Raw genomic sequence first — 25,094 nt, 5'->3', positions numbered from 1 at the left:
GCATGCCAGACAGTAGATCTTTGAGTTTACTGCGTTTACAAATTCCGTATCGGAATATACGCGGACTGCACAGATCTCTGCTGTCTTGATCTTCCGGAGTGTGTGTGTGGTCGGCCATGTGAATGTGTGTCGTTGGTTTTTATGTCTTGTATGTGTTCTGTTGTTTGCTTCATACTTCATGATATTTGCAATGTCTCTCCCCTCCATGGGGTATTTTTTAGACCACGTGTCATTTTTGATCCTCAATAAAGGTATTTTCTAATTTCACGAAGTTGGTCTGAGCATCCCTTTTTGCAGCTGTTCCAAGGGGTCCCCTATGGCCCCTTTCTTTTGTTTAATGTCTCATCTTACTAAAACTGACTGGGTTTATTCCATGACTGCGTATATTATTATTTACAGAGTTGTATAAAGTACTCGAAACCCATACTTGAGTAAAAGTACAAGTGCTCGATCAAAAAGTGACTTGAGTAGAAGTGAAAGTGCTCGATCAAAAAGTGACTTGAGTAGAAGTACTAAAGTATTCAACATTTTTTGTACTTAAGTATTGCAAGTGGTTTTTTAAAAAATTTTGCTACTCAAGTACTGAAAGTAAAAGTACCAGTAGTTTTGAAAAAAAAAATTGCTACTCAAGTACTGAAAGTAAAAGTACAAGTACTGTGTTATGTAGTTGTTAAAGAAAGAAGTCAAAAGTTTGAACATCATATTGTTTTTTATTATTTCAAATGCAGCTTTTATTTATACATACAGTAGTTTTTATTTTCGTATGCGCTGATAATACACATGTTTTGAGCTTCATGAAACCTGCCATCTACTGTTCTGGCAGTGGTAATTTTTATAATAGTAACTAGTAACTATGCAGCACAAAAAAAAAAATATCGGAGTAGAAGTATTGAAATCATTGAAAAAATGTAGTGAAGTAAAAGTGGAAGTAGGAGAAAGAAATTCTACTCTAGCAAAGTACAGATACCGCCTTTCTGTACTTAAGTACAGTAGTGCAGTAGTTCTACTTAGTTACTATACATCTCTGATTATTTAGCATACTGTCCTTATGCAAATGGTCATCATATTCTACTGCCCCTAATCCCACTGCCATCATTCAGAATCAGTACTATAATAAAGTGTCTGCTCGTACACTTATCTCCAGTTAGCAGGCATTTCTTATAATTGGATTTATGTATTTATCCTTTTGGCTTTTTCACTGTAGTCTTTTCTCTTGAGATTTTATATTTTAATAGGCAGGTTATTATATCTTTAATTATACTCCTGTGACTTCTACTAACATGCATTTCAGACATATCAATTCTGTAATGAGTCTATTACAAATGCTAACTATACATCAATGCTTTGCCATAATATTTACATTTCGTTATCAACAATGTGAAAAAATGCAACCTGTGCTACTTTTTCTCAGAGCACACCAATCCAGTGCGTTGGTGTGAACCGAAACAATATGACATGGGGTAAATTACCTTGTCTATTTATTGGGACTGCATTGGGCAACATTGCCCAATATGGTTGCTGTGAACAAGCCCCTAAATTCATTTAAATATTGTTAAAATGCAATTTCTTTTGCTGTATTTATTTCCAGATCCATCGTTTTCAGAATTTACTCTCATATAGGCTTTATTAACTCTATTGGCTTTTGAATCATATCTGATTGAAAGAAAAACATCATACAGTAACTCACATAAGTGTAAATATTTTATTATATCTTTTCATGTGACAACACTGAAAAAATGACACTTTGCTACAATGTAAAATGTGTACAGCTTGTATAACAGTGTAAATTTTGCTGCCCCCTCAAAATACCTCAACACACAGCCATTAATGTCTAAACCGCTGGCAACAAAAGTGAGTACTGCTCACTGCTAAGTGAAAATGTCCAAATTGGGCCCAATTAGCCATTTTCCCTCCCCAGTGTCATGTGACTTAGTTAGTGTTACAAGGTCTCAGGTGTGAATGGGGAGCAGGTGTGTTAAATTTGGTGTTATCGCTCTCGCTCTCTCATACTGGTCACTGGAAGTTCAACATGGCACCTCATGGCAAAGAACTCTCTGAGGATATGGAAAAAAGAATTGCTGCTCTACATTAAGATGGCCTAGGCCAGGGGTGGGCAAACTTTTTGACTCGAGGGCCGCAATGGATTCACATATTGGACCCGGGGGCCGGACCAAGAGTAGATGGCAAAAAACGCTGTAAAAAATTGCGTGACTTTGAAGCCCCGTACACACGCACCGATTGTTGGCCGTGAATTCTCGGCCGCCGCCTGATCGGCCGATTATCGGCTTGTTAGTATGATGATTCCGACAACCGACTTTGACTTTTCGGCCGAACAAAATCTGGTGTGCATGCTATAAAATTTTTGTTGGCCGTCACCAGAACGGCTGATTGTTCGTCAGTCAGTACAGATTTCGGCTGACAAAAGTCAGATGAGCAAGACTGGGCATGCTCAGAGAAGAAAAAACACACAAAAAGTAGACCAGAACATGACATCACTTCTGCAGTTGGTTGTTGTTGGCCGACAAAATTCGTGTGCAGTCTAGAGCACATTTCAACCAACTCAACAACACTGGACAAAAGACGGCCGATCGGTCGGCCAACAATCGGTGCATGTCTATGAGGCTTTAGTCACCAGTATTGCCTGTTGTCTTTCTGCAGCTGCCATGCCTTATTCAGCCTTGTGTGGATGTGGTCATCTTTGTAGAGGCATGATTTTTAGAGCAACAACAGTAAGAGCATAGTAGTGACATAATCAAATCTCACTCCAGTTCTCCTGACACTGTCGGAACAGTCAGAACCGGCAGCGCCTTAGATCTCACACAAATTGTATAACTATGAGGTTGTTGGCACAAATCCAAAACAGGTATAGGGGCACTCATAGGTCTTGCCGCAGAGATAAGTCAAAGCAACCACATTTTATTGTCAGTGTTTCAAAGGAGCTCAGTCTGACTTTTCCAAAGCACTGACAAAAAAAAAGAAAATGATCAAACTAATAAACGCAAAGCCTCACCCACCAACAATACCCCCTAGTGATGGCATCACACATCGCAAAGGTAAAAAGACACATACTGGGTTGAGCGCAAAGAAAGGTTGCATAAGGAACAATTCCCAATAGCACGCCAAAAAAACAATAAATGATGATACATCCTAGGTGACACTGTTATACAAAAGCAGCTAATGCAAAAAATGCAGAAAAAAAGTAGAAAAGCAAATCATACCTAAAACACTTACAAAATGGCTGTCTGTGCACCTGGCAAACACCTGGCAAGAACGCACCACCATTATTTGCAACAAAGTAAATAAATGTAACAAGTGATATGCTAGGGCAACACAATGGCTAAGGCCTGAAAATGAAAAAACAGCACAGGACCAACCCCTTACTTGTGCCATAAGTAAACAAGTGTGAGAGCATGAATGACACCCTAGAAAAAATAAGGACAAAGGCATTGATGGTGCACAAACTAGGGAATATATACAAGTGCACATTACAAGAATCGCTACTCCAAAGCCAGATGGTTTACAATTGCAGATGAGGAATAGAGATGAGAACCCCAAGACTACCAAAACTAGAGAAACAGTACAAGATCCCAGACCAATAAAAGTGGGTGCGGAAACCAATAATAAAAGTACCTGGACACTGATATGGCTGTCCAGCGTACAAGTGTATGGCTATACTATAAGTGGAGAGAAAAGTAGTTCTCGGATAGGTTTTGTGCAGCTGCTGCCCCATTTGCCACAAAAAAACATCAGTGAAAGAGATGGGCAAACATCCATACATGAGAGTGCTAACATTAGGGTGCATACATTAGCGTACTGCAAATACAGAGGTGCATACTGTATGAAGAATGTAACTCAATCAAACCTGGCATATAAGTTGCAAAGTATAGCAAAACATAGCCATGAGCGCATGTACAGTCAGGTCCATAAATATTGGGACATGGACACAATTCTAATCTTTTTGGCTCTATACACCACCACAATGGATTTGAAATGAAACAAACAAGATGTGCTTTAACTGCAGACTTTCAGCCTTATTTTGAGGGTATTTACATCCAAATCAGGTAAAAGGTGTAGGAATTACAACAGTTTGGATATGTGCCTCCCACTTTTTAGGGCTCTTTCACACATAGAGTCCGTCAAACGGACTCCGCTTTTCTCAGCGGGGGATCCATCCGCCGATCCCTCGCTGAGCAGGAGAATGACAGCTGTTCTCCGCACTGTGCGGAGACACAGCTGTCACAGCCCCATACATCTCTATGGGGGAATCGGATGGGAATGGACCGTCGGTCCGTTCTCATCCGATCCGATCTGCTGGATGGAAGGAAAATAGGGTTTCCATCTGTCCAGATTTGACAGATCGGGTGTCAGCGGACATGTCTCCGCTGACATCCGATGCCCCATAGGGATGCATGGGGGGACCGTTCAGATCCACCAAAAACATGGACAGGCGGATCTGAATGGTCTGCCTGTGGGAAAGGGGCCTTAAGGGACCGAAAGTAATGGGACAATTGGCTGCTCAGCTGTTCCATGGCCATGTGTGTGTCATTCCCTCATTATCCCATTTACAAGGAGCAGATAAAAGGTCCAGAGTTAATTTCAAGTGTGCTATTTGCATTTGGAATCTGTTGCTGTCAACAATATGAGATCCAAAGAGCTGTCACTATCAGTGAAGCAAGCCATCATTAGGCTGAAAAAACAAAACAAACCCATCAGAGAGATAGCAAAAATTTTAGGTGTGGCCATATCAACTGTTTGGAACATCCTTAAAAAGAAAGAATGCACCTGTGAGCTCAGCAACACCAAAAGACCCGGAAGACCACGGAAAACAACCGTGGTGGATGACCAAAGAATTCTTTCCCTGGTGAAGAAAACACCCTTCACAACAGTTGGCCAGATCAAGAACACTCTTCAGGAGGTAGGTGTATGTGTGTCAAAGTCAACAATCAAGACAAGACTTCACCAGAGTGAATACAGAGGGTTCACCACAAGATGTAAACCATTGGTGAGCCTCAAAAACAGGAAGGCCAGATTAGAGTATGCCAAACAACATCTGAAAAAGCCTTCACAGTTCTGGAACAAAATCCTATGGACAGATGAGACCAAGATCAACTTGTACCAGAGTGATGGAGAAGGAAAGGAACTGCTCATGATCCAAAGCATACCACCTCATCAGTGAAGCATGGTGGTGGTAGTGTCATGGCAAGGGCATGTATGGCTGCCAATGGAACTGGTTCTCTTGTGTTTATTGATGATGTGACTGTTGACAAATGCAGCAGGATGAATTCTGAAGTGTTTCGGGGCAATATTATCTGCTCATATTCAGCCAAATGCTTCAGAACTCATTGGACGGCGCTTCACAGTGCAGATGGACAATGACCTGAAGCATACTGCGAAAGCAACCAAAGAGTTTTTTAAGGGAAAGAAGTGGAATATTATGCAATGGTCAATCACCTGACCTGAATCCGATTGAGCATGCATTTCACTTGCTGAAGACAAAACTGAAGGGAAAATGCACCAAGCACAAGCACTGAAGACAGTTGCAGGGATGAAACCCAGCGTCTGCTGATGTCTATGCGTTCCAGACTTCAGGCTGTAATTGACTGCAAAGGATTTGCAACCAAGTATTAACTACTTGCCGACTGCCGCACGACTATTTACTGCGGCAGTCTGGCTCTCCTGGGCAAACCGACGTAGGGCTACGTCACTCGCCTAGGAGCCTCTAGGGGATGAGCGCGCACTGCCGGAGGCGCGCTCCCGCCCCCGCTCATTCCCGCGCGAGTGACCGGCGGCTCCGATGTCCGCCAGTCACTCGCGATCTCCAGCTGGAGAGGGAGAAAATCAGGTAGCTGATGTAAACAAAGCCGCCTGTCATTCTCCCTGATGTAACTTCAGAGACTACACGATCCTGCTATGTAGGATCGTATGTCTCTGTTGTTACATCACAAGCCACGCCAGGGCCGGACTGGCCTACCGGGATACCGGGAGATTTCCCGGTAGGCCGACTGCCCTGGGGCCGCTTTGAGAGCAGCAGCACTCAGAGGGCCCGCCCACCCACAAGTTCCGGCCGCCCGCCCACAAGTTCCGGCCACCCGCCCACAAGTTCCGGGCCGCCTGCCCACAAGTTCTGGCCGCAAATTCCGCCCGCCCGCCCACAAGTTCCAGCCACAAGTTCCGGCCGCCCGCCCACAAGTTCCGGCCGCAAGTTCCGGCCGCCCGCCCACAAGTTCTGGCCGCAAGTTCCGGCCGCCCGCCCACCCACAAGTTCCAGCCGCCTGCCCACAAGTTCCGGCCACAAGTTCCGGCCGCTCGCCCACAAGTTCTGGCCGCAAGTTCCGGCTGCCCGCCCACAAGTTCCGGCCGCCAGCCCGCCCGCAAGTTCCTTCCAGCCGCCCGCAATTCACGGCCACCCGCAAGTTCTGCCTCTGTGTGACTGGGGGAGTGACCAACATGATCTTCATGAGATCCGTAACAATCCTATTCAGACAGATGGGTAAGGGTTCAGTGGATGGAGTTTTTGTTTCTATTTGTCTGGGTGGTTAATTTACCTCGTTGGTGTGATGAATGCACAGCCACAGGCAAGCCTATCCACTTGCATCTCCATCTCATACACATTCACATTAAGAACTTTATAATGAAGATGTTTTTTTCCCAGGATCTCTGCAGTGTGTCCTCAAACTGTTTATCTAATTCTGGAAGAATACAATTCTGAATAACAAGGCGGGGTATATAAACAAAACCTAACCTTCCTTGCTGGGGGGGGGGGTTGCCTAGGGTGTCAAAAATCTTTCCACTAGCCCTGGTGGCACCTGTATAGTATATGGCTGCAGCTATGCCAGGGAAGGCCAGTAGAGGCGTAATGGCACTGGGCGGTGTCATTTTTATAGAAAGGCACTAATCTTGGTCGGGGTTGTGGCGTGTGCCTTTCTACACCAGGGGCGGGTAAGACTGGAGCCCTCCGCAGCCTCCGACATGTCCTGTACCATGTCCGCACAGCCCCTGACATGTCCTGTACCATGTCCGCACAGCCTCTGACATGTCCTGTACCATGTCCGCACAGCCTCTGACATCTCCTGTACCATGTCCGCACAGCCTCTGACATCTCCTGTACAATGTCCGCACAGCCTCTGACATCTCCTGTACCATGTCCGCACAGCCTTTGACATCTCCTGTACCATGTCTGCACAGCCTCTGACATCTCCTGTACCATGTTCGCACAGCCCCTGACATCTCCTGTACCATGTCCACACAGCCTCTGACATCTCCTGTACCATGTCTACAGCATCTGACATCTCCTGTACCATGTCCGCACAGCCCCTGACATCTCCTGTGCCATGTCCGCACAGCCCCTGACATCTCCTGTACCATGTCCATACAGCCTCTGACATCTCCTGTACCATGTCTGGACAGCCTCTGACATCTCCTGTACCATGTCTACAGCATCTGACATCTCCTGTACCATGTCCGCAGAGCCCCTGACATCTCCTGTGCCATGTCCGCACAGCCCCTGACATCTCCTGTACCATGTCCACACAGCCTCTGACATCTCCTGTACCATGTCTGCACAGCCTCTGACATCTTCTGTACCATGTCTGCACAGCCTCTGACATCTCCTGTACCATGTCTGCACAGCCTCTGACATCTCCTGTACCATGTCTGCAACCTCTGACATCTCCTGTACCATGTCCGCACAGCCTATGACCATCTCTTGTCTTTTATCATGTCTGCAGTCTCTGAGGGGGAGTCTGGAGAGGAGTCAGGAGTGGGAGTTCCGCCGGGATGGGGGTCATGGGAGAAGTCAGATGTATGTGGACTGTGGAGAGAAGACTATAGGATAAACCCAGAGCCAACAAGCTGGAGAAAACTGACTGAGCCCTGCACGGTGCACCTGAGAGGAGGTCAGTGACAGCTCCCTCAGACCAGTCTGAGTAGGGGTCTGTGAATACAGTAACGTAAGGGGGCACTGATATAAAGGCCCCCCTTTATATCAGTAACCCCCCTTCTTTCTGTGGAAGGTGGTCTCTGATCACATTTCCAGAGTTCCTTGGGTTCCCCTTTACATCAGAGTCTGCAGGATTCACCATTACAGTGCAAGGGGGAACTCTACGGACCCTCATGTAAAGTCAAACTTTGATTATTTTTTATTCTGGTAATATATCACCATCGCAATAAGTGGACTGTTCTTGATAATTGCTCCACTTTTAACTGGAATTTGCTCTTATGTACAGTATGTATGTATCTATATACATATATATATAACACCCTATGTGATTTCATACCTGTCTTATCTACATATAATACACGCTTCACATGTGCTTTAAAATGCATGGTTTTCCCTTTTAGGAACAGGAAAATAATGACGCTTTGCGTCAATAATGGGTCGGTATAATAATGCTATGGGGCTGGTATGAAATGATTTCCGGGGCTGGTTTTTATTCCCAGTCCAGCCCTGAGCCACGCCCCTTTACAGTTAGAATCACGCCCTAGGGACACACTTAACCCCTTGATCACTAATAAAGTTAACCCCTTCCCTGCCAGTGTCATTTTTACAGTAACAGTGCATATGTATAGCACTGATTACTGTAGTAATGTCACTGGTACTCCCAAAAGTGTCAAAAATGTTAGTCAGGGGTCCGATCTGTCCGCCGCAATGTCGCAGTCCCACAAAAAAAAAATCGCAGATCGCCGCCATTACTAGTTAAAAAAAAAAAAAAAAAAAATGACATAAATCTTTCCCTTAGTTAGTTTGCAATCTCTCTATGAAGTATGTTCTACTCAAGTACCTTTAGATCCTAAAGTTACTATCCTTGGCATCATCCCGGAAGATTTTTCACTTTATTCTTTGCCCGAAAACGAATATTACAGAGTAGGCTTTTACCCACGCCTCCCTCTTTACTACAGTGGCGTAATCCTGTAAATACCATTCTAGATAGGGAAAAATTAACCTATCAACATAGGGGGTTGCCCAAAAAAGTTCAAAAACATTTGGTATCCATGACTAACTAGCTCCTATTACTTCTTTATTTTCCACTTGCCTTCAAGGGTTATGCTATTGCTCTGCATATTTCCTATAGGAAATAGGCATAATGCTCTGGAATAGTCCAAAACTTTAGGACATTTGTGTGATCCTGCCTGAACATCCTATTCACAGATCCATTTATACCCATATTCTGTACGCTATGATCACTACAACACGTGCAACTTTGTACATTACCCTGCTATATGATTATGATCTAGAAATAGATATAATTTTGTTTTTCTACACTTTTTCTACACAAATAATGAAAAACGTAATAAAAATTACCTAAAAAAAAAAAAAAAAAAAATGTAATAGATGCAAGTGCTTGCTTTAATAATAATAACTGTAAAAAGCCTATGCAGTAGCATAACATAACAGCAGCATATACTGTTATGACATTTACCTTCTTACACTATACAAGCAGTAATTGGAACCTAGAAAAAACAGGGATTTGGATTTGGAATACTATGCAGAAATGTACATTGTTTAAATTGATCATCATGGGTTACACCCTCTAAAAAACATGTGGAAAATCATACATAATTGCATGTTCAGATGACAATATTAATGTCAAAACTATATGAAAAATAATGAGGCTATTTTTCTAAAGGAACTGAGAATCTTCACTCAACAAAATGTGTGAATATCCATTACAGTCATCCAGTCATGCATTTTGAATACCCAATAATGTGCAGATGCTTTTCACATGGGTTTTTAACCACTTCAGCCCCAGAAGATTTTACACCCTTCCTGACCAGGCCTTATTTTGCGATTCGGCACTGCGTGACTGTAACGGACAATTGCGCAGTCGTGCGACGCTGTACCCAAAAGAAATTGATGTCCTTTTGTTTTCCACAAACAGAGCTTTCTTTTGGTGCTATTTGATCACCTGCGCGATTTTTACTTTTTGCGCTATAAACAAAAAAATATCGTAAATTTTGCAAATATAACAATATTTTTCACATTTTTTATATGAAATTCCCTAAAAAAAATTTAAAAATCTAAATTTTTTAACATTTTAGGCCAATTTGTTTTCTGCTACATATTTTTGGTAAAAAAAATCGCAAGAAGAGTATTTTGATTGGTTTGCGCTAAAAGTTATTGCGTTTACTAACTAAGGGAAAGATTTATGTCATTTTTCACTCCAACTTAATCTTTGCACAATTTCTGAGGACAACTGACTGTAGTATGTGCGGCAAGGCCACTGCTTCACCTTGCCACTGAAGTGAAGTAGAAGATATGTTCCTGAATTAGAAGATATGTTCCTGAATGAATTCCTCTTCAGGGACCTAACCTGGCACGCCCTTTCTCACTTCCATGCTAGCCCCTTGTCCACTGACTCTCCACTGGAGTAGTCCCCTTCCTGGGCAGACTCCTGGCAAGCTTCCGGTAACTATGTAGCTCACAGACACTGTTTTTCCCTGGGTTGCTCTGCCTTCAGCTCCACTCCTCAGTATCCTGGACCTCCTGGTCCACTAGACTGACTGGCTGTGACCACCTTCCTTGCTAACAGGAGGAGAGACAGCTGTCACCCTCTTCCTGGGACCTGGCTTCCCGCCCAAAGACCGCCCTGTCATATGTGCCCTTGGCTTTTATAGGCAATCCCAGAATGCACCACTCTCTGTGCTAACCCCCTGGGACAGCTACAAAAGCTTGTGTGTCACTGGCTGGGTTTCCTCCACTGTACAGTCGGGACACTCCCTCAGACCAGATAAATCACACATGGACACATGCAACAGGCAAAAATAACAATCAGGCTCCCCTGATAAGCAGATAGAGGAGGGTGCTGCATATAATTATTTTCCTCTTACTGGTTACGTCATAGTTTATGTTTTGGGGTTTCTTTTCAAAATTTGCAAAGAGAGAATACACAAAAAAACTTGCGGATGTATAACATTTGAGTGAGCAATGACAGATATAGTAACAGAAGTGCAATATATCAAAAGTCTATATCTATAAATCTATAAAGAGACTTATCTGCAGGTAGAATACCAATGCTCTTCCAAGGGTCCCCCCTGTTTTCCAACAGCTTGGCAGATGATCAGGACAGACACGTGCTTATCGCAGAAGACTAGTTGATTCCAATTTTGGCTGTGGTAGATACAGAACTAGTGTCCTGTCCTGTACAATGTCTTGTAATTGTTTGGAAAGTGATACTAGCTTTTAAGGAAGGACTTGAAAGAGCTTGGTTGGCTTGGTCACTTGGTCATTTTGCCATGGCATGCTTTGGAGACATTCTTATATAATATTGAGCCAAAATCAAGGAAAAATGAATTTTCTCCATCACTAACAAGGGCTAACAACATACTCTAAACTAAAGTGCACGAATGGATGATCGTAATACATAATACTAATTTTAATTATAGATATTATGCCTCTATATTTACTAACTCTATGACTTTTCCAAATATTTTATTTACCGTATATTTTGTACAAGGAGGGCATTGTTTGCTATGTTCTGGCCTCCGAAATGCATTAACTGTTTTTTAGTACAAACCAATAAATCAATTTGGACTCTCATCATTTAGTCTAGTGCTCCTTCTATTGGTACATGTTTTTTTCTCGTAACCTGCTGGGTACCCACTGTTTGTTGCGAGCAAGGTAGTGAGGTAGAATGGTTTGTTTCTTCTTTCTGCCTTATATGAACTAAGAATAAAGTTCCAGTGCCTCTTGGGTGCTTTTTTCTTCTTTAATGACTTGACGAACGCCAGCCGCAGATATACTGCAGCAGGCTGGCTCAGCTGCGGGAACCACCGGACCTGTACGGCACCTGGGGGCGGGCGCCCGCCCCATTAGGAAGTGGGGAAGCCGATCCATGGGGCCGGCGGCCGCGATTGCCGCTGGGCACCCGCGATCACTCTCCGTGGAGAGAGTACAACGGTCTGCTGTTGTAAACACAGCAGACCGTTGTTCTCTCTGAAATGATCACAGAGCGCCTGTGATCCTCCTATTTAGAATCATAGGGCTATGTGATTGAAGTCCCTCCCCCATACAGTTAGAAAACACCCCCTAGGCTCACACTTAACCCTTTGATCACCCCTGGGTTAACCCCTTCACTGCCAGTGTCATTAGTACAGTAACAGTGCCTATTTTTAGCACTGATTACTGTAGTAACGTCACTGGTCCCCCCAAAAGTGTCAAAAATATAAGTTAAGTGTCCACTCTGTCTGCCCTAATGTCGCAGTCTCGCTAAAAATCTCAGATTGCTTCCATTACTAGTAATAAGAATAAAAATAAAAATGACAAATCTTTCCCCAAGTTTGTAGACACGATAACTTTTGCGCAAACTAATCAAAATACGCATATTGTGATTTTTTTACCAAATCAAGCTAGGCATGAGTGCAAAAGCCAAAATGATGGAGCATTCAGGAACCAAGTCATAGATAGGGAAATGACAAGACAGGCTCTCATAGTGCAGTATTACTCAATGGAGCATAATTTTATTAAGATAAAATGCACTCACTACAATCAAAGTAGATAAACGCCTTAAAAACTGAATCGATAGCAGGGAATAGGAGACGCCGCTCCACGCCTGCGCTCCTCAGACCCGGAAGTGTACAGTCTCACGGGAACCCTACTTCCTGTATTTAAAATGAGAGGAAATTTCCCCAAAAATAGTGGATTTCCCATCCTAGACAATTATCATTAGAACAGGTACCTCCATCAAATAATTTACCACCACCACTTGCTCGGGTGACAGTTTAAAAAATGTTATCTTCCTCTTACTTACTGTTTTAGTGACAGTGCTCACCAGGACACCTAGGGAGGGTGAAATCTCCTCAGGGAGAATGAGTATTAATAACAACTTCGCAGACCGTCTAACCCTTTCCCACTCTATCCTAAAAGAGCTTGCCATTACTTACACTTTACAAGTCTGTAAAAACAGGGCTAGTTCCGTCACAGCGGGAGTCGGGCCAGGGGAGGAGCGGCGGTGATCGTCGCTGCTCTTCCCCGATCGTCTGGGAATCTAGTCTGGAGATCCGCCCGCCTGTGTAAACAAAGAGGGCGGATCTCCTAAGTGACAGACAGTGACAGATTGCAGGGTTCAGCATAGCTGAAAATGCGATCTGTCCCTGTGTCACTCAGTCACCTCCCCCCACACGTCAGTAAGCACCAGGCATACATTAACCCCTCCCTCTCCAATAAAATTAACTCCTTCCCTGCCAGTGTCATTTTTACAGTAACAGTGCATATTTATAGCACTGATTACTGTAGTAATGTCACTAGTACCCCCAAAAGTGTCAAAAATGTCAGTCAAGGGTCCGATCTGTCCGCTGCAATGTCACAGTCCCGCAAAAAAAAATCGCAGATCACCGCCATTACTCGTTAAAAAAAACACCAAAAATGACAGAAATCTTTCCCTTAGTTAGTAAACGCAATAACTTTTGCGCAAACCAATCAAAATACACTTATTGCAATTTTTTTTACCAAAAATATGTAGCAGAAAACAAATTGGCCAAAAATGTAAAAAAAATTTTGATTTTTACATTTTTTTTGGGGGGAATTTCATATAAAAAAAACAACGTGAAAAATATTGTTATTTTTTTCAAAATGTACGCTTTTTTTTGTTTATAGCGCAAAAAGTAAAAATCGCACAGGTGATCAAATACCACCAAAAGAAAGCTCTGTTTGTGGGGAAAAAAGGACATATGTTTCGTTTGGGTACGGTGTCGCACGAGCGCACAATTGTCAGTTAAATTTGCACAGTGCCGAATCGCAAAAAGTGGCCTGGACGTAAGACAGCAAAAGTGGTTAAAAATAGTGCATGGAAACCTACATAACAAAATAGGAGGAGACCCAGATGTTTGGGAATGAGCTTTTTATGTGAAGGAATATTTGGGGACTGTATGGAATCTTGGGTGAATCTGACATACATCCTATTATAAACAGAACCTTGTTTTTTTTTAAACTTTGTAAACCTGATAGGTTTACTTTAACTACAACATGTTCAGCAGGAAAAAGCTCTCAAAACTGTGATCACACAATTATAGTGTACGAAAATAAAATCAATAAGGTATGCTTAGATATTAATTGCCTGTCCTACAATGTCAAAAGATTGAATTATTGGGCAATCAAAGGTGACAAATGTCTGCAACAATTATCCTCTCGAAAATGACTGTTGTGCAATAGTCTATTGGGTCAGAAATATAACAGAAATAACAGTTCTAAAATCAGCAACTGAGCTCATATCCTGCAGCACAATGTAGGCTCTCTCAGCTATGGTTTCTCTGGGAGATTTGGGAAACAGATGAACGGCTTTGGTGTATAATTGAGATGGGCTTTTAAAGGTGCAGGAATGTCCTAGAAGGAATGTACCTCCCACCCAGCACCTGTCCAGCCACCTTCTCACAATGTTTTTATGATTTTTGAAACAGTATTTTTTATATCCGTCTTATTAATCAAAAAAATTGAATGAATATCATACACTGAAAACAAAAACTTCACAGGAAAAAGTATAATTTACAAACCATCCTACCAGGAAATTCACATGCCTCTTTATGCATATAAAAGGACTATAAATGTAGAATTTGTCCTGTCCTTTGCTGTATTGTTTGTACATTTTTATGTCGTTTTGAGCTTTTGATTTGCCTTTCACAAAACTCAATTCAGGAGTCATGAGCACAGGCCTTTGGATGCAGTGCCTTCCCATACTCAATTGTGTGACCTGCCAGGGAGGAGATAATTCAAGCTTGGTGGAACAGCTACCAACCTTCCAGATTTTTTAAGCCCTTCACCCTCGTGACTCCCCCAAGTTCACTACAGTGCTCTGCTCTCCCTTAACATTCCAAATGGGCTTCGGGCCTGCCAAGAGGGACATGCTAATTGCCTGCTGGCCTCCAGCTGTAATACTTTCTAATGTATTAACTTAGAACAAGTATGCAGATAAGGACTTCAGGACTTCAGTATTCTTTTACTAAAGGGTCAGCATGCAGCTAGGCAAATATATGTTTTGGAATGAATGTCTTCCATATATTTTTCAGTGCAGATTTACCTCATATTGGGCGCCACAGTGGTGTAGTGGTTAGCACTTTCACCTAGCAGCAAGAGGGTCGCTGGTTCAAATCCCAACCACGACACTACCTGCCTGAAGTTTGCATATTCTCCCTGTGCCTGCGTGGGTTTCCTTGAAATTAAAGTGATTAAATGTTGCGCTATGGTGAAACCTAAAAAAATCATCAAAGTGCTGCTCTGCAAAAATCAAATGGATCTTTAAAAGTGATAATACAAAACAAACAGCGCAAAATGATTGTGACTAACTTAAACCGTATGTGAAATGTATCACCATCAATATAAATCAAATATATAGTGAACCCTTATATATAGACAATATCCTGTGTAATAGATAATAGTAAATACAAAAAGTTCATAAGTGCAAATAGTCCATTAAACTGTAAAAATATATATTCCAAAGTGCTTCAGCAGGTAGCCAGTGAAAGATAGTCCAAGAAAGTGCTGGAAAATCTATGCAAACTCATGCTGACACTGTGCTGTGAGAAAAAATGGTGACTTTCCTTTCCCCCAGGATGTTGCACTTACCGGACAAAGTGGACCCCCAGACAGTACTGTGTAAGGGTCACACAAGCTTAGTCCAGTAAGGAATCCAAGACGTATACTCTAGACTGGTTAAAACCTCATAGGGACTTCCAATAGGTGAACTCAGCAGGATATAGGGACCATATAGGGAAGAAAGGCTCACAATAGTGTAATACTGACAAAATAAACTTTTTATTTAAACCATAAATTGGATCACTCACATTTTGGTATAAAAAAGCAGGCTGATACAGTCATTCGTAGGGTACAACAGATCCTGTAGATCGCGGTGTGCTCGGGGCTGCGCTGGTCCCGGCGTGCGTTCCACCGCTCCCGGAAATGACGTCACAGCTAGCGCAGGACCGGAAATTGCGTTGACGCGTTTCGCCCTCCTCCAGGGCGTTATCAAAGACGTATTTTCCTCTGTATGTATTATCACTCTGGTTTCCTCCCACACTCCAAAGACATGCTGGTAGGTTAATGGGATCCTGTATAAAAAAAAATTGGCCCTACTGTGTATGTATGTGAGTTAGGGACCTTAGATTGTAAGCTCCTTGAGGGTAGGGACTGATGTACAATGTATATGTAAAATCGCTGCGTAAATTGACAGCGCTATATAAGTACCTGAAATAAAATAAATAAATAAAATATTGTCAGTTATGTCTGTAGCAGTCACTAATTGTTTGTTTCTGGTAAAGGAAATAGGGAAGAGCATAAATACATTTTTTACAATTTTTCATGTAGTGTATTGTATTTAGCTTCCATGTAGGTTTTTTTTTGGAACTGTGTTGTTTTACCTTTAAATTACTTAGAGTGCCATGATAGACAGGGAATATCTTCATTACTGGCTTGGGACAATCGTATTGCCTTCCTACTAGGGGAGAACAGTTCTGGCCAACTGGCCACTGTGGATTGTGAACCATGTGATTCCTCGAACACTAAAAGCCTCTGACTATAGTCCAATAAACAGTTTTAAACAGTTTTTCCCTTCTTTTTTCATATGCCAGACAAGACCTTCAGACCTGCATTGTTACTAATAGGTGCTTGGGTTTCCTATTGTTTACAGTATTCATTCAATGGTGTTCATTCTCTTGACTGTGTTTTGTAGTAAATTACGGGATTGGCCCCAAGTGCTGTACTCATTTGACTAAGTCTTTGATATTCCGTGGTTTTATTTTTCCCACACATTGTGATGTTTTTCCGTTCTATTTTCTAAACGTATAAAATGCTAATAAAATGAGACTGAACTAAACAACTTTAAACTGGCAGGCTCATCTTATTACTGCATATGTACAAGATAATACAGATTAGAGACACTCGAAATCTCCATGATAAGCAGCACTAGCTGTGCAGAAGCGCTACAGTAAGGGTGCCCACCTTTAGAATTACAGTTCCCCCCTCTGGTTAGTCATTGCAGCTGAATCTGACACAGTTAAATATTATTTGCCTTCCTTTGGGCAATGAGAAATAATGACTCCAGTAGGTGTTATTATATTTGCTTCCTACCATTAATCACCGCCTACCTCTTAGTTTGCAACTTCTCCCTTACTTGGCAAATTCTGCACTATTCTATTACTCTAATCTCCATAAATTTTACTCTGAACCCACTAGTATATGTTATATGGTTTCTTATATTTATGCATTGTCAGCACAATATTTTCTTTACTTTTTAATGATTTGTATCCGTTCACAATTATTTTTTATTACAAAGAATGTATCCTTTATAGCACAGATGCCTTAAAGTATATAACCTGATACTACCAGCCATTAGAGGTATAGCAGTAGGACCATTACTTATATCTGTAGAATAGAGGTGTCACTGCTGTAAAAGGAAATGTACAGGTGCATCTTATAAAATTGATATATCATCAAAAAGTTATTTTATAGTTTTATAGTAATTCAATTCAAAAAGTGAAACTCATATATTATATATAGATGTGTTACACACAGAGTGATATATTTTAAGCATTTCTTTCTTTTAATTTTGATGATTATTGCTTACAGCTAGTGACAACCCACAATTATCTCAGAAAATTGCATAAGACCAATTAAGAAAAGGAATTTTAATACAGAAATTTTGGCTTACTGAAAAGTATGTTCATGTACGGTATAGTATGCACTCAATACTTGGTTGAGGCTCCTTTTGCATGAATTACTGCATTAATGCAGCGTAGCATGGATGCGACCGGCCTGTGGCACTGCTGAGGTGTTATGGAAGCCCAGGTTGCTTTGATAGCGGCCTTCAGCTTGTCTGCATTGTTGGGTCTGATGTCTTATCTTCTTCTTGACAATACCACACAGATTTTCTGTTGGGTTTAGGTCACGCGAGTTTGCTTGCCAATCAAGCACAGTGATGCCATGATCATTAAACCAGGTATTGGTACTTTTGGCAGTGTGGACAGGTGCCAAGTCCTGCTGGAAAATGAAATCAGCATCTCAATATAGTTGGTCAGCAAAGGGAAGCATGAAGTGCTCTAGAATTTCCTGGCTGCGCTGACTTTGGACTTAAAACACAGTGGACCAACACCAGATGACATGGCTCCCCAAATCATCACGGACTGTGGAAACTTTTGCATTTCATTTGGAAATCAAGGTCCCAGAGTCTGGAGGAAGAGTGGAGAGGCACAGAATCCAAGTTGCATGAGGTCCAGTCTGAGGTTTCCATAGTTTTTGGGGAGCCATGTCATCTGCTGGTATTGGTCCACTGTGTTTTACCAAGTCCAAAGTCAGCACAGCCCTCTACCAGGAAATTCTAGAGCACTTCATGCTTCCCTCTGCTGACCAGCTTTATGGAGATGCTGAGTTAATTTTCCAGCAGGACTTGGTACCTGCCCACACTGCCAAAAATACCAATACCTGGTTTAATGATCATGGTATCACTGTGTTTGATTGGCCAGCAAACTCGCCTGACCTAAACCCCTTGGAAAATATGTGGGGTATTGTCAAGAGGAAGATGAGAGACACCAAACCCAACAATGCAGACAAGTTGAGGGCCGCAATCAAAAGCAACCTGGGCTTCCATAACACCTCAGCATTGCCACAAGCTGATCACCTCCATGCCAAGCCGCATTGATGCAGTAATTCATGCAAAAGGACCCCTGACAGTAAGCCAACATTTCTGTATTAAAATTCCTTTTTTTTATTTGTCTTATGTATTATTCTAATTTTCTGAAATGCTGAATTTTGGGTTTTCACTAGCTGTAAGCCATAATCATCAAAATTAAAAGAAATAAATGCTTGAAATATGTCACTCTGTGTGTAACGCATCTATAAATAATATGAGTTTCACTTTTTGAATTGAAATACTGAAATAAATGATCTTTTTGATGATATTCTAATTTTATGAGATGCACCTGTATACTTGCATAGCAGTGCAATCACCAGTTGCATCTGGAAATTTGCATCACATATAAATGTTCAGTGAAACAACTCCTAAATGACAATGAATATACAAACACCTGGCTACAATGATCGCCCCTTAGTAAAGTGGGATCCTGCTGCTGAATCTCATACCATTCACTGGGTATGCATTGAGATATGGAACTCTGTTTTCCAGATTTGTTTATTAATAACATTGCTGACTGGAGTCAAATAATTTAGCAGCCAGATGCATCGCACTGCTTCAGTTCAACTACACGGAAATGGAATAATTAGCTCTGAGCAACAACATGAGAGGGGCATGCCCTTACAAATATCAACTTAATATAGGTGCCGCATATCTTTCTTTAGGAATTTAGGTTTATATAAAACTAAAATAGAAAGCAGTGTAGAATTACAGCCCATTCAGACGCTGTGCACCGTGACCTCGGCGCGACTTGCACGGACTTCATATAATTGAAGTCAATGCAAGTCGCCTCCAGGTCGCCCCAAAGTAGTACAGGACCCTTTTTCTAAGTCGGAGCGACTTGTGTCACTCCTATTAGAACGGGTTCTGTGCTATTCAATGGCGAGCGACCGACCGCGACTTGTCAGGCAACCAAGTCGCCTGACAAGTCTCGCTAGTGTGAATGGACCCTTAAAAAATATTGTATAAAAAAAAAAAATTTATATTACAAGTGCAAATATTCTATTTTTTTTTTTAAAAGTCAGTACCGGTTTTTAGTTTCATCTATCTGCTGTGGGTTGTTCATTCTCTGCAACTTTTAATCACATATCTCCCTTTATGTGGCAGCAAATAAATAGTTGTGACAATACATAAATATTTTATTAGTAGGTTTATCAAAATTAAGGGTCTTCTGTGCTGGCTTTATGTGTGTGTGTTGCAGTAAAGCAGAGTAAAATGGATGTTATGCTGCATGTTACCCCAAAGCACATTAACACATGGTACTGTTTGTATTGCAATATCATTTGTTTAGAATGGCAATGCAATGCACCCATACAACAGCTGCCAATGCATCAGCTTTACAAAACACCACAGTGCTCGAACAGAAAAAAGCTGCTCTAATGCAGATGGTCTTAATACACAAAAATGCATGTGTGAACTTGCAAGACTTATAACACACACAAGCGTGATAATGTCTGGCCTTTTAAGTCTCAACTCAGCAAAAGAGTCTGTTAAGTCATATTACTTATGTATTATGATGTGCAAAGAAAGCAGCGCCAATTCAAATAATAATGCTGTTGTCAATTATAACATATAATAACTATGACATTATAGATACAAAATTATCAGAAATAAATATAACTAGTATCACGGTTTTAAAGAGGTTGTAAACCTCCGTTTTTTTTTTTTTTAAAAAAACGAACACCTGAAATAAAAGCCCATAATGAGCTAGTATGCATCGCATACTAGCTCATTATGAAATACTTACCTAAGAACGAAGCCCTGCAGTGCCAACCGCTTACCTGTCTCATGGACCCTTCTGGACTGTTTTGTCGCCCTTCTTCCGGGTTTGCGGCATCCGGCCATCTGATTGGCTGGAGCCGCGATGACGTCACTCCCGCGCGGGAGCCGACGGTAATGGCACGGGGGTCTGAAGGAACGGCACGAGCGGCCGTTCCTTCAGAGCACATGCACCAGTGATGTCACTGGCTGCATGGAAAGTAAATATCTCCTAAACGATGCATGTTTAGGAGATATTTACAGTACCTATAGGTAAGCCTTAATATAGGCTTACCTATAGGCACAAGTGTCAGAGGAGGGTTTACTTCCTCTTTAAGTGGCTGCTTGTTCACACGAATTGACTTTGCACAGATATCAGTTTGGTAGTTTGGATTACTTATATAATGCATGTATAATTTACACAAACATTTCCATAGATAGATTAGATCAGTGGTTCTCAACTGCAGTCCTCAGGACCCATTAACAGGCCAGATTTTATGTATTACCTTAGGGAGATGCAGACTAGAATACTGCAATCAATGAGCAGCAAATTATATCACCTGGGATGTATATCGGTTATCTTGCAAACCTGGCCAGTTAGTGGGTCCTGAGGACCGGAGTTGAGAAGCACTGGATTAGAGGAATCAAAGTAAAACTATGCAGGGTATATGACAAGGTCTCTGGAAAGAGCCCTCTGCCCCCTTATACTCACCTTAGCACCCCCACTTCTTGCTCCACTACAGCCAGAAATCTTTCCTAACATTTACGAGTATGGAAGAGTATGAAATCTACTCTCCTGTAAGGATGCCAGGGCCTAGCAGCCAATTTCTAGTACTGATTCCTGTCACATTTCCAGGGGAGCGGCATCACTGATCCCCCTCAGGATCTCAGTATTGGCTGTAGAAGAGGGAGGACTTGCAATGGAGTGAAGATAGGTGAATATGATGGGGCTGGGAGATGTTACATAGTTACATAGTAGGTGAGGTTGAATAAAGACAATAGTCCATCCAGTTCAACCTGTGTAGGTGTGTGTGGCTGTAATCATCTCACATACCCCTGAATGTTCTGATCCTTGAGATGTAAGTCTAATAGTCTTTTGAAAGCCACCATACTACCCGCCGAAACCACTTCTTGTGGTAGAGAATTCCACAGTCTTGTAGCCCTAACAGTAAAGAACCCCCCACGTTGCCTGAGGTTAAAACGCTTCTCCTCTAATCGCATTGTGTGCCCCCAAGTCCTCATGCAATCCCTTCGACTGAACAGCTTTTTTTCTTTTTGGAGACATTGTCAGTTTGCCTTGTATAAATTATGCCATTTACAATGTAGATTTTATACATTTAACTTTTTTTTTTATTTGCATTTTTGCAGGAGGATATTGAATGCCCAACTAAGTTGACCGTTACAAAGGAATCAGCCTTAGATGGGTACTTGAAGGATAAACTCTATCCACCAAATGACCTTTCTTCCGATGAGGAGTACGAAGTGCCAGAGACCAGAGCTTCCCGCCTAAAAAAATCTGGCATGCAACGCATTGACAACATCAAGAAAGCATTTTCCAAAGAAAACATGCAGAAGACAAAGCAAAACTTTGGGAAGAAAGTCACTAGGATGCGCACCAGGATAGTTACTCCAGAAAGAAGGGAGAGAATCAGGCAATCTGGAGAGAGACTGAAACAGTCTGGAGAGAGATTTAAACAATCCATAGCAAAAGCAGCACCCAAGAAGGAAAAATTTAAACTCAATAAAAAGAAGAAGGAAAAAGAACGAACAACAGCAGAAGGTCAAGAAGGTGGCGAAGATGATGATGAAGAGTCCATTTCTGAGCATGAAACTGTGGAACCCATCTCAGAGGAAACTTTTACTAAAGTGGTCACCATAAAGAAGAAAAAGAAAAAGAATGGAGAAAAGGCTGAGCTTCTTCCAGCTCAGGATGAAGAAAAGGCAGGCTCAATCTCAGAAAAACCTTTGCTGAAACTGGAAACTAAGTTGGATACAGATGAAACCCCGCTTGTTGATATCAAACTGTCTTAACAGAGGATCTTACTAACAAGAAAATCTAGCACAGATCTATCAATAACTCTTCTCAAGGATCTCAAGGACAGTGAAACGCCATAATTATAAGGCCCATTGTGCATATCTTCTATTTACCAACAACTGCTTCTACTCAAAACAGAAATAGAACGAAAGCATGTAACCCGTCTTAGTGCCAGTTCACACTGATCCGACTTGGACCGCGACTTGTCAGCCTGAAAGTCGCGTTCCGTTGCGTTCCCATTGTTCGGTGCAGGAGCCGTTCTAATAGGAGCGACACAAGTCGCTCCGACTTAGAAAAAGGGTCCTGTACTACTTCGGAGCGACCTCGGAGTGACTTGCATAGACATTCATTTTATGAAGTCCGTGCAAGTTGCGCCGAAGTCGCGGTGCACGCGACTTCACAGGTCGCCCCCAAAGTCGTGCCGTTGCACTGTGAACCGGCACTAAAGGGCAGGTTACACCTGGCAAATTTGGTCATGTATACTTTTAAAGAAATGTTATTTAAATGCTGACTCAAAAACTCACAGTTGCTATACTACAAATAAAAGGCTCACAAATATGTTGTGATATACTAAGGTGCTCCATGCAGTGCTGTTAGGTTAAATGCAGTGAACTTAAAGCATAACTCCACTTTTGTTGAGAAAAAAAAAACGTTCCCCTCTGGGTGATCTCTTTACATTTTTAACAAACTTTGTTGCAATTTCCACCTTTTGTTATTCTAAAGAAACCACTGTTTGTTCCTCTGTGCCCATGTGCTGAGTTAGTCTAATAGGAGTGGTTTCAAAATTGTCAACCAGCTGCTGCAGAATCAGGGCTCTATGAGGAAAGTGGCAGGATCTGCATCCCTTAAGATGTTATTTCCTATTGGGAGTATATTACAAAAAAATACATTTTTGTTGCAGGGGATGCCAAAAATCTGACTTGTATTTTAGTGTATACTTCTGGGAAAATCAGTGAGCAAATCACACAAGCAGCAAAAAAACGTTTCTGTGGGTCGTTCTGTACACATTCTGTTTACAGAAAACCTCTAGGTAGCCATATTGCATTGCACAGTAGATGCAGATTGAAAAGGAAAGGTAATTTTTAACCACTTGCCGACTGCCCCAGGCAGATTTACTGCGGCAGGGCGGCTTGGCTGCGCATAATCACGTAGATCTACGTGATTATGTGCACGAGGTCTCGGCTGCGCACGCGCACCGCCAGAGCCACGCTCTCGCTGTGATAAGACACAGTGGGAGGCAGACCGCAGGAGGAGCGGGCGCGATCGTCGCCGGCCTCCTGCGATCTTAGGCTAGAATGACAGGAGAGCTATCTGGAATGTAAACAATGCAAGACGGCTCTCTTGTCAGAGAGGCAGGGAAAGATTGTGTGATTCAGCTAAGCTGAATCACACGATCTCTCTATTCCTCTCTACTCCATCCCCTCCACAGTTAGAAAGCACATATAGGGAACACATTCAACCCCTTGATCAACCCTAGTGTTAACCCCTTCCCTGCCAGTGTCATTTATACAGGAACAGTGCATACTTTTTAGCACTGATCAATGTATTGTCACTAGTCCCCAAAAAGTGTCACTTAGAGGTTTATTTATTAAAGCTAGAGAGGGCAAAATTAGTCACAATTCTGCAGAGAAACCAATCAGCTTCCAGGTTGTATTGCAAAAGCTTAATTAAATAAGCTGAGCTTAGAAGCTGATTGGTTTCTCTGCAGAATTGTGACTAATTTTGCCCTCTCTAACTTTAGTAATAAACCCCTTAGTATCAGATTTGTCCGCCGCAATGTTGCAGTCCCGATAAAAAAATCACTGCCATTACTAATAAAAATAAATAAATAAATTAAAAGTCCAAAAATCTATCCCAAACTTTTTGTAAACGCTATAACTTTTGCGCAAACCAATGGTTTGGGGTTGGGGTTGGGGATTTTTTTTACCAAAAATATGCAGCAGAATGCAAATTGGATTAAACTGATAAAAAAAAAAAAGATTTTTATAGCAGAAAGTAGAAAATATTGTTTTTTTTTAATCAAAATTGTCTTTTTTTGTTTATAGCGCAAAACCTAAAAAATGCAGAGGTGAACAAATACCACCCAAAAAAAGCTCTATTTGTGGGAAAAAAAGGACCTCAATTTTATTTTGGTACAGCGTCGCATGACCGCACAATTGTCAGTTAAAACAACGCAGTGCCGTTTTGCAAAAAATGGCCTGGTCATTAAGGGGGTAAAACCTTCCGGAGCTGGAGTGATTAATAACATTCAATTACAATATGACTTGTGTCACAATTGTATATGGTATATTATTTTTTTTCCCCATGAAAGTGGAGTTACCCTTTAAGTAATTCTAAGCTAGATTTTCTGATGTGTAGAGTGAGAAAAAGTAAACGTGTTATAACTCAAACATTCAATGTGAGGGAGAAGCTCTATTTTTTTTGCAAATTCTCCTACACGTAATTGGATGTTTGAAGTGAACACAGGATCACTTTCGTTTTCTGGTCCACAATCACTTTATTTCACCTCACTTCACTGCACTATAATAAATCAGGATCATCGCATCATAAAGAGAGATGTTAAACTGCCAAAAGGCTAGAAAAATAATCTTTACTACCCCAGAAAGACCAACCACTATCGAATTAGATGTAGTGACTGAGACTGCGGTATGATGGATGATGGACCTCATAAAGGAACAAATCTATCTGTT

The 25,094-nt window shown here is 41.8% G+C and overlaps 1 protein-coding gene across 1 annotated transcript in view; it reads left to right on the top strand.

The window, feature by feature from the left end:
- CAVIN4 (caveolae associated protein 4) overlaps positions 1-22,580 on the top strand; it is a 52,383-nt gene extending 29,803 nt beyond the window's left edge. Inside the window, exon 2 of the mRNA XM_082259893.1 lies at positions 21,738-22,580. Within this exon, the coding sequence (XP_082116019.1) occupies positions 21,738-22,400 (663 nt within the window). The 3' untranslated portion in view covers positions 22,401-22,580. The remainder of the gene's footprint in view (positions 1-21,737) is intronic.
- Positions 22,581-25,094: the final 2,514 nt, after the last annotated feature.

Source organism: Pelophylax lessonae, assembly GCF_965119305.1.
Source record: "Pelophylax lessonae genome assembly, chromosome: 5".
Classification (NCBI taxonomy): Eukaryota; Metazoa; Chordata; class Amphibia; order Anura; family Ranidae; genus Pelophylax; species Pelophylax lessonae.
This window is presented reverse-complemented; position numbering and strand designations above follow the sequence as displayed.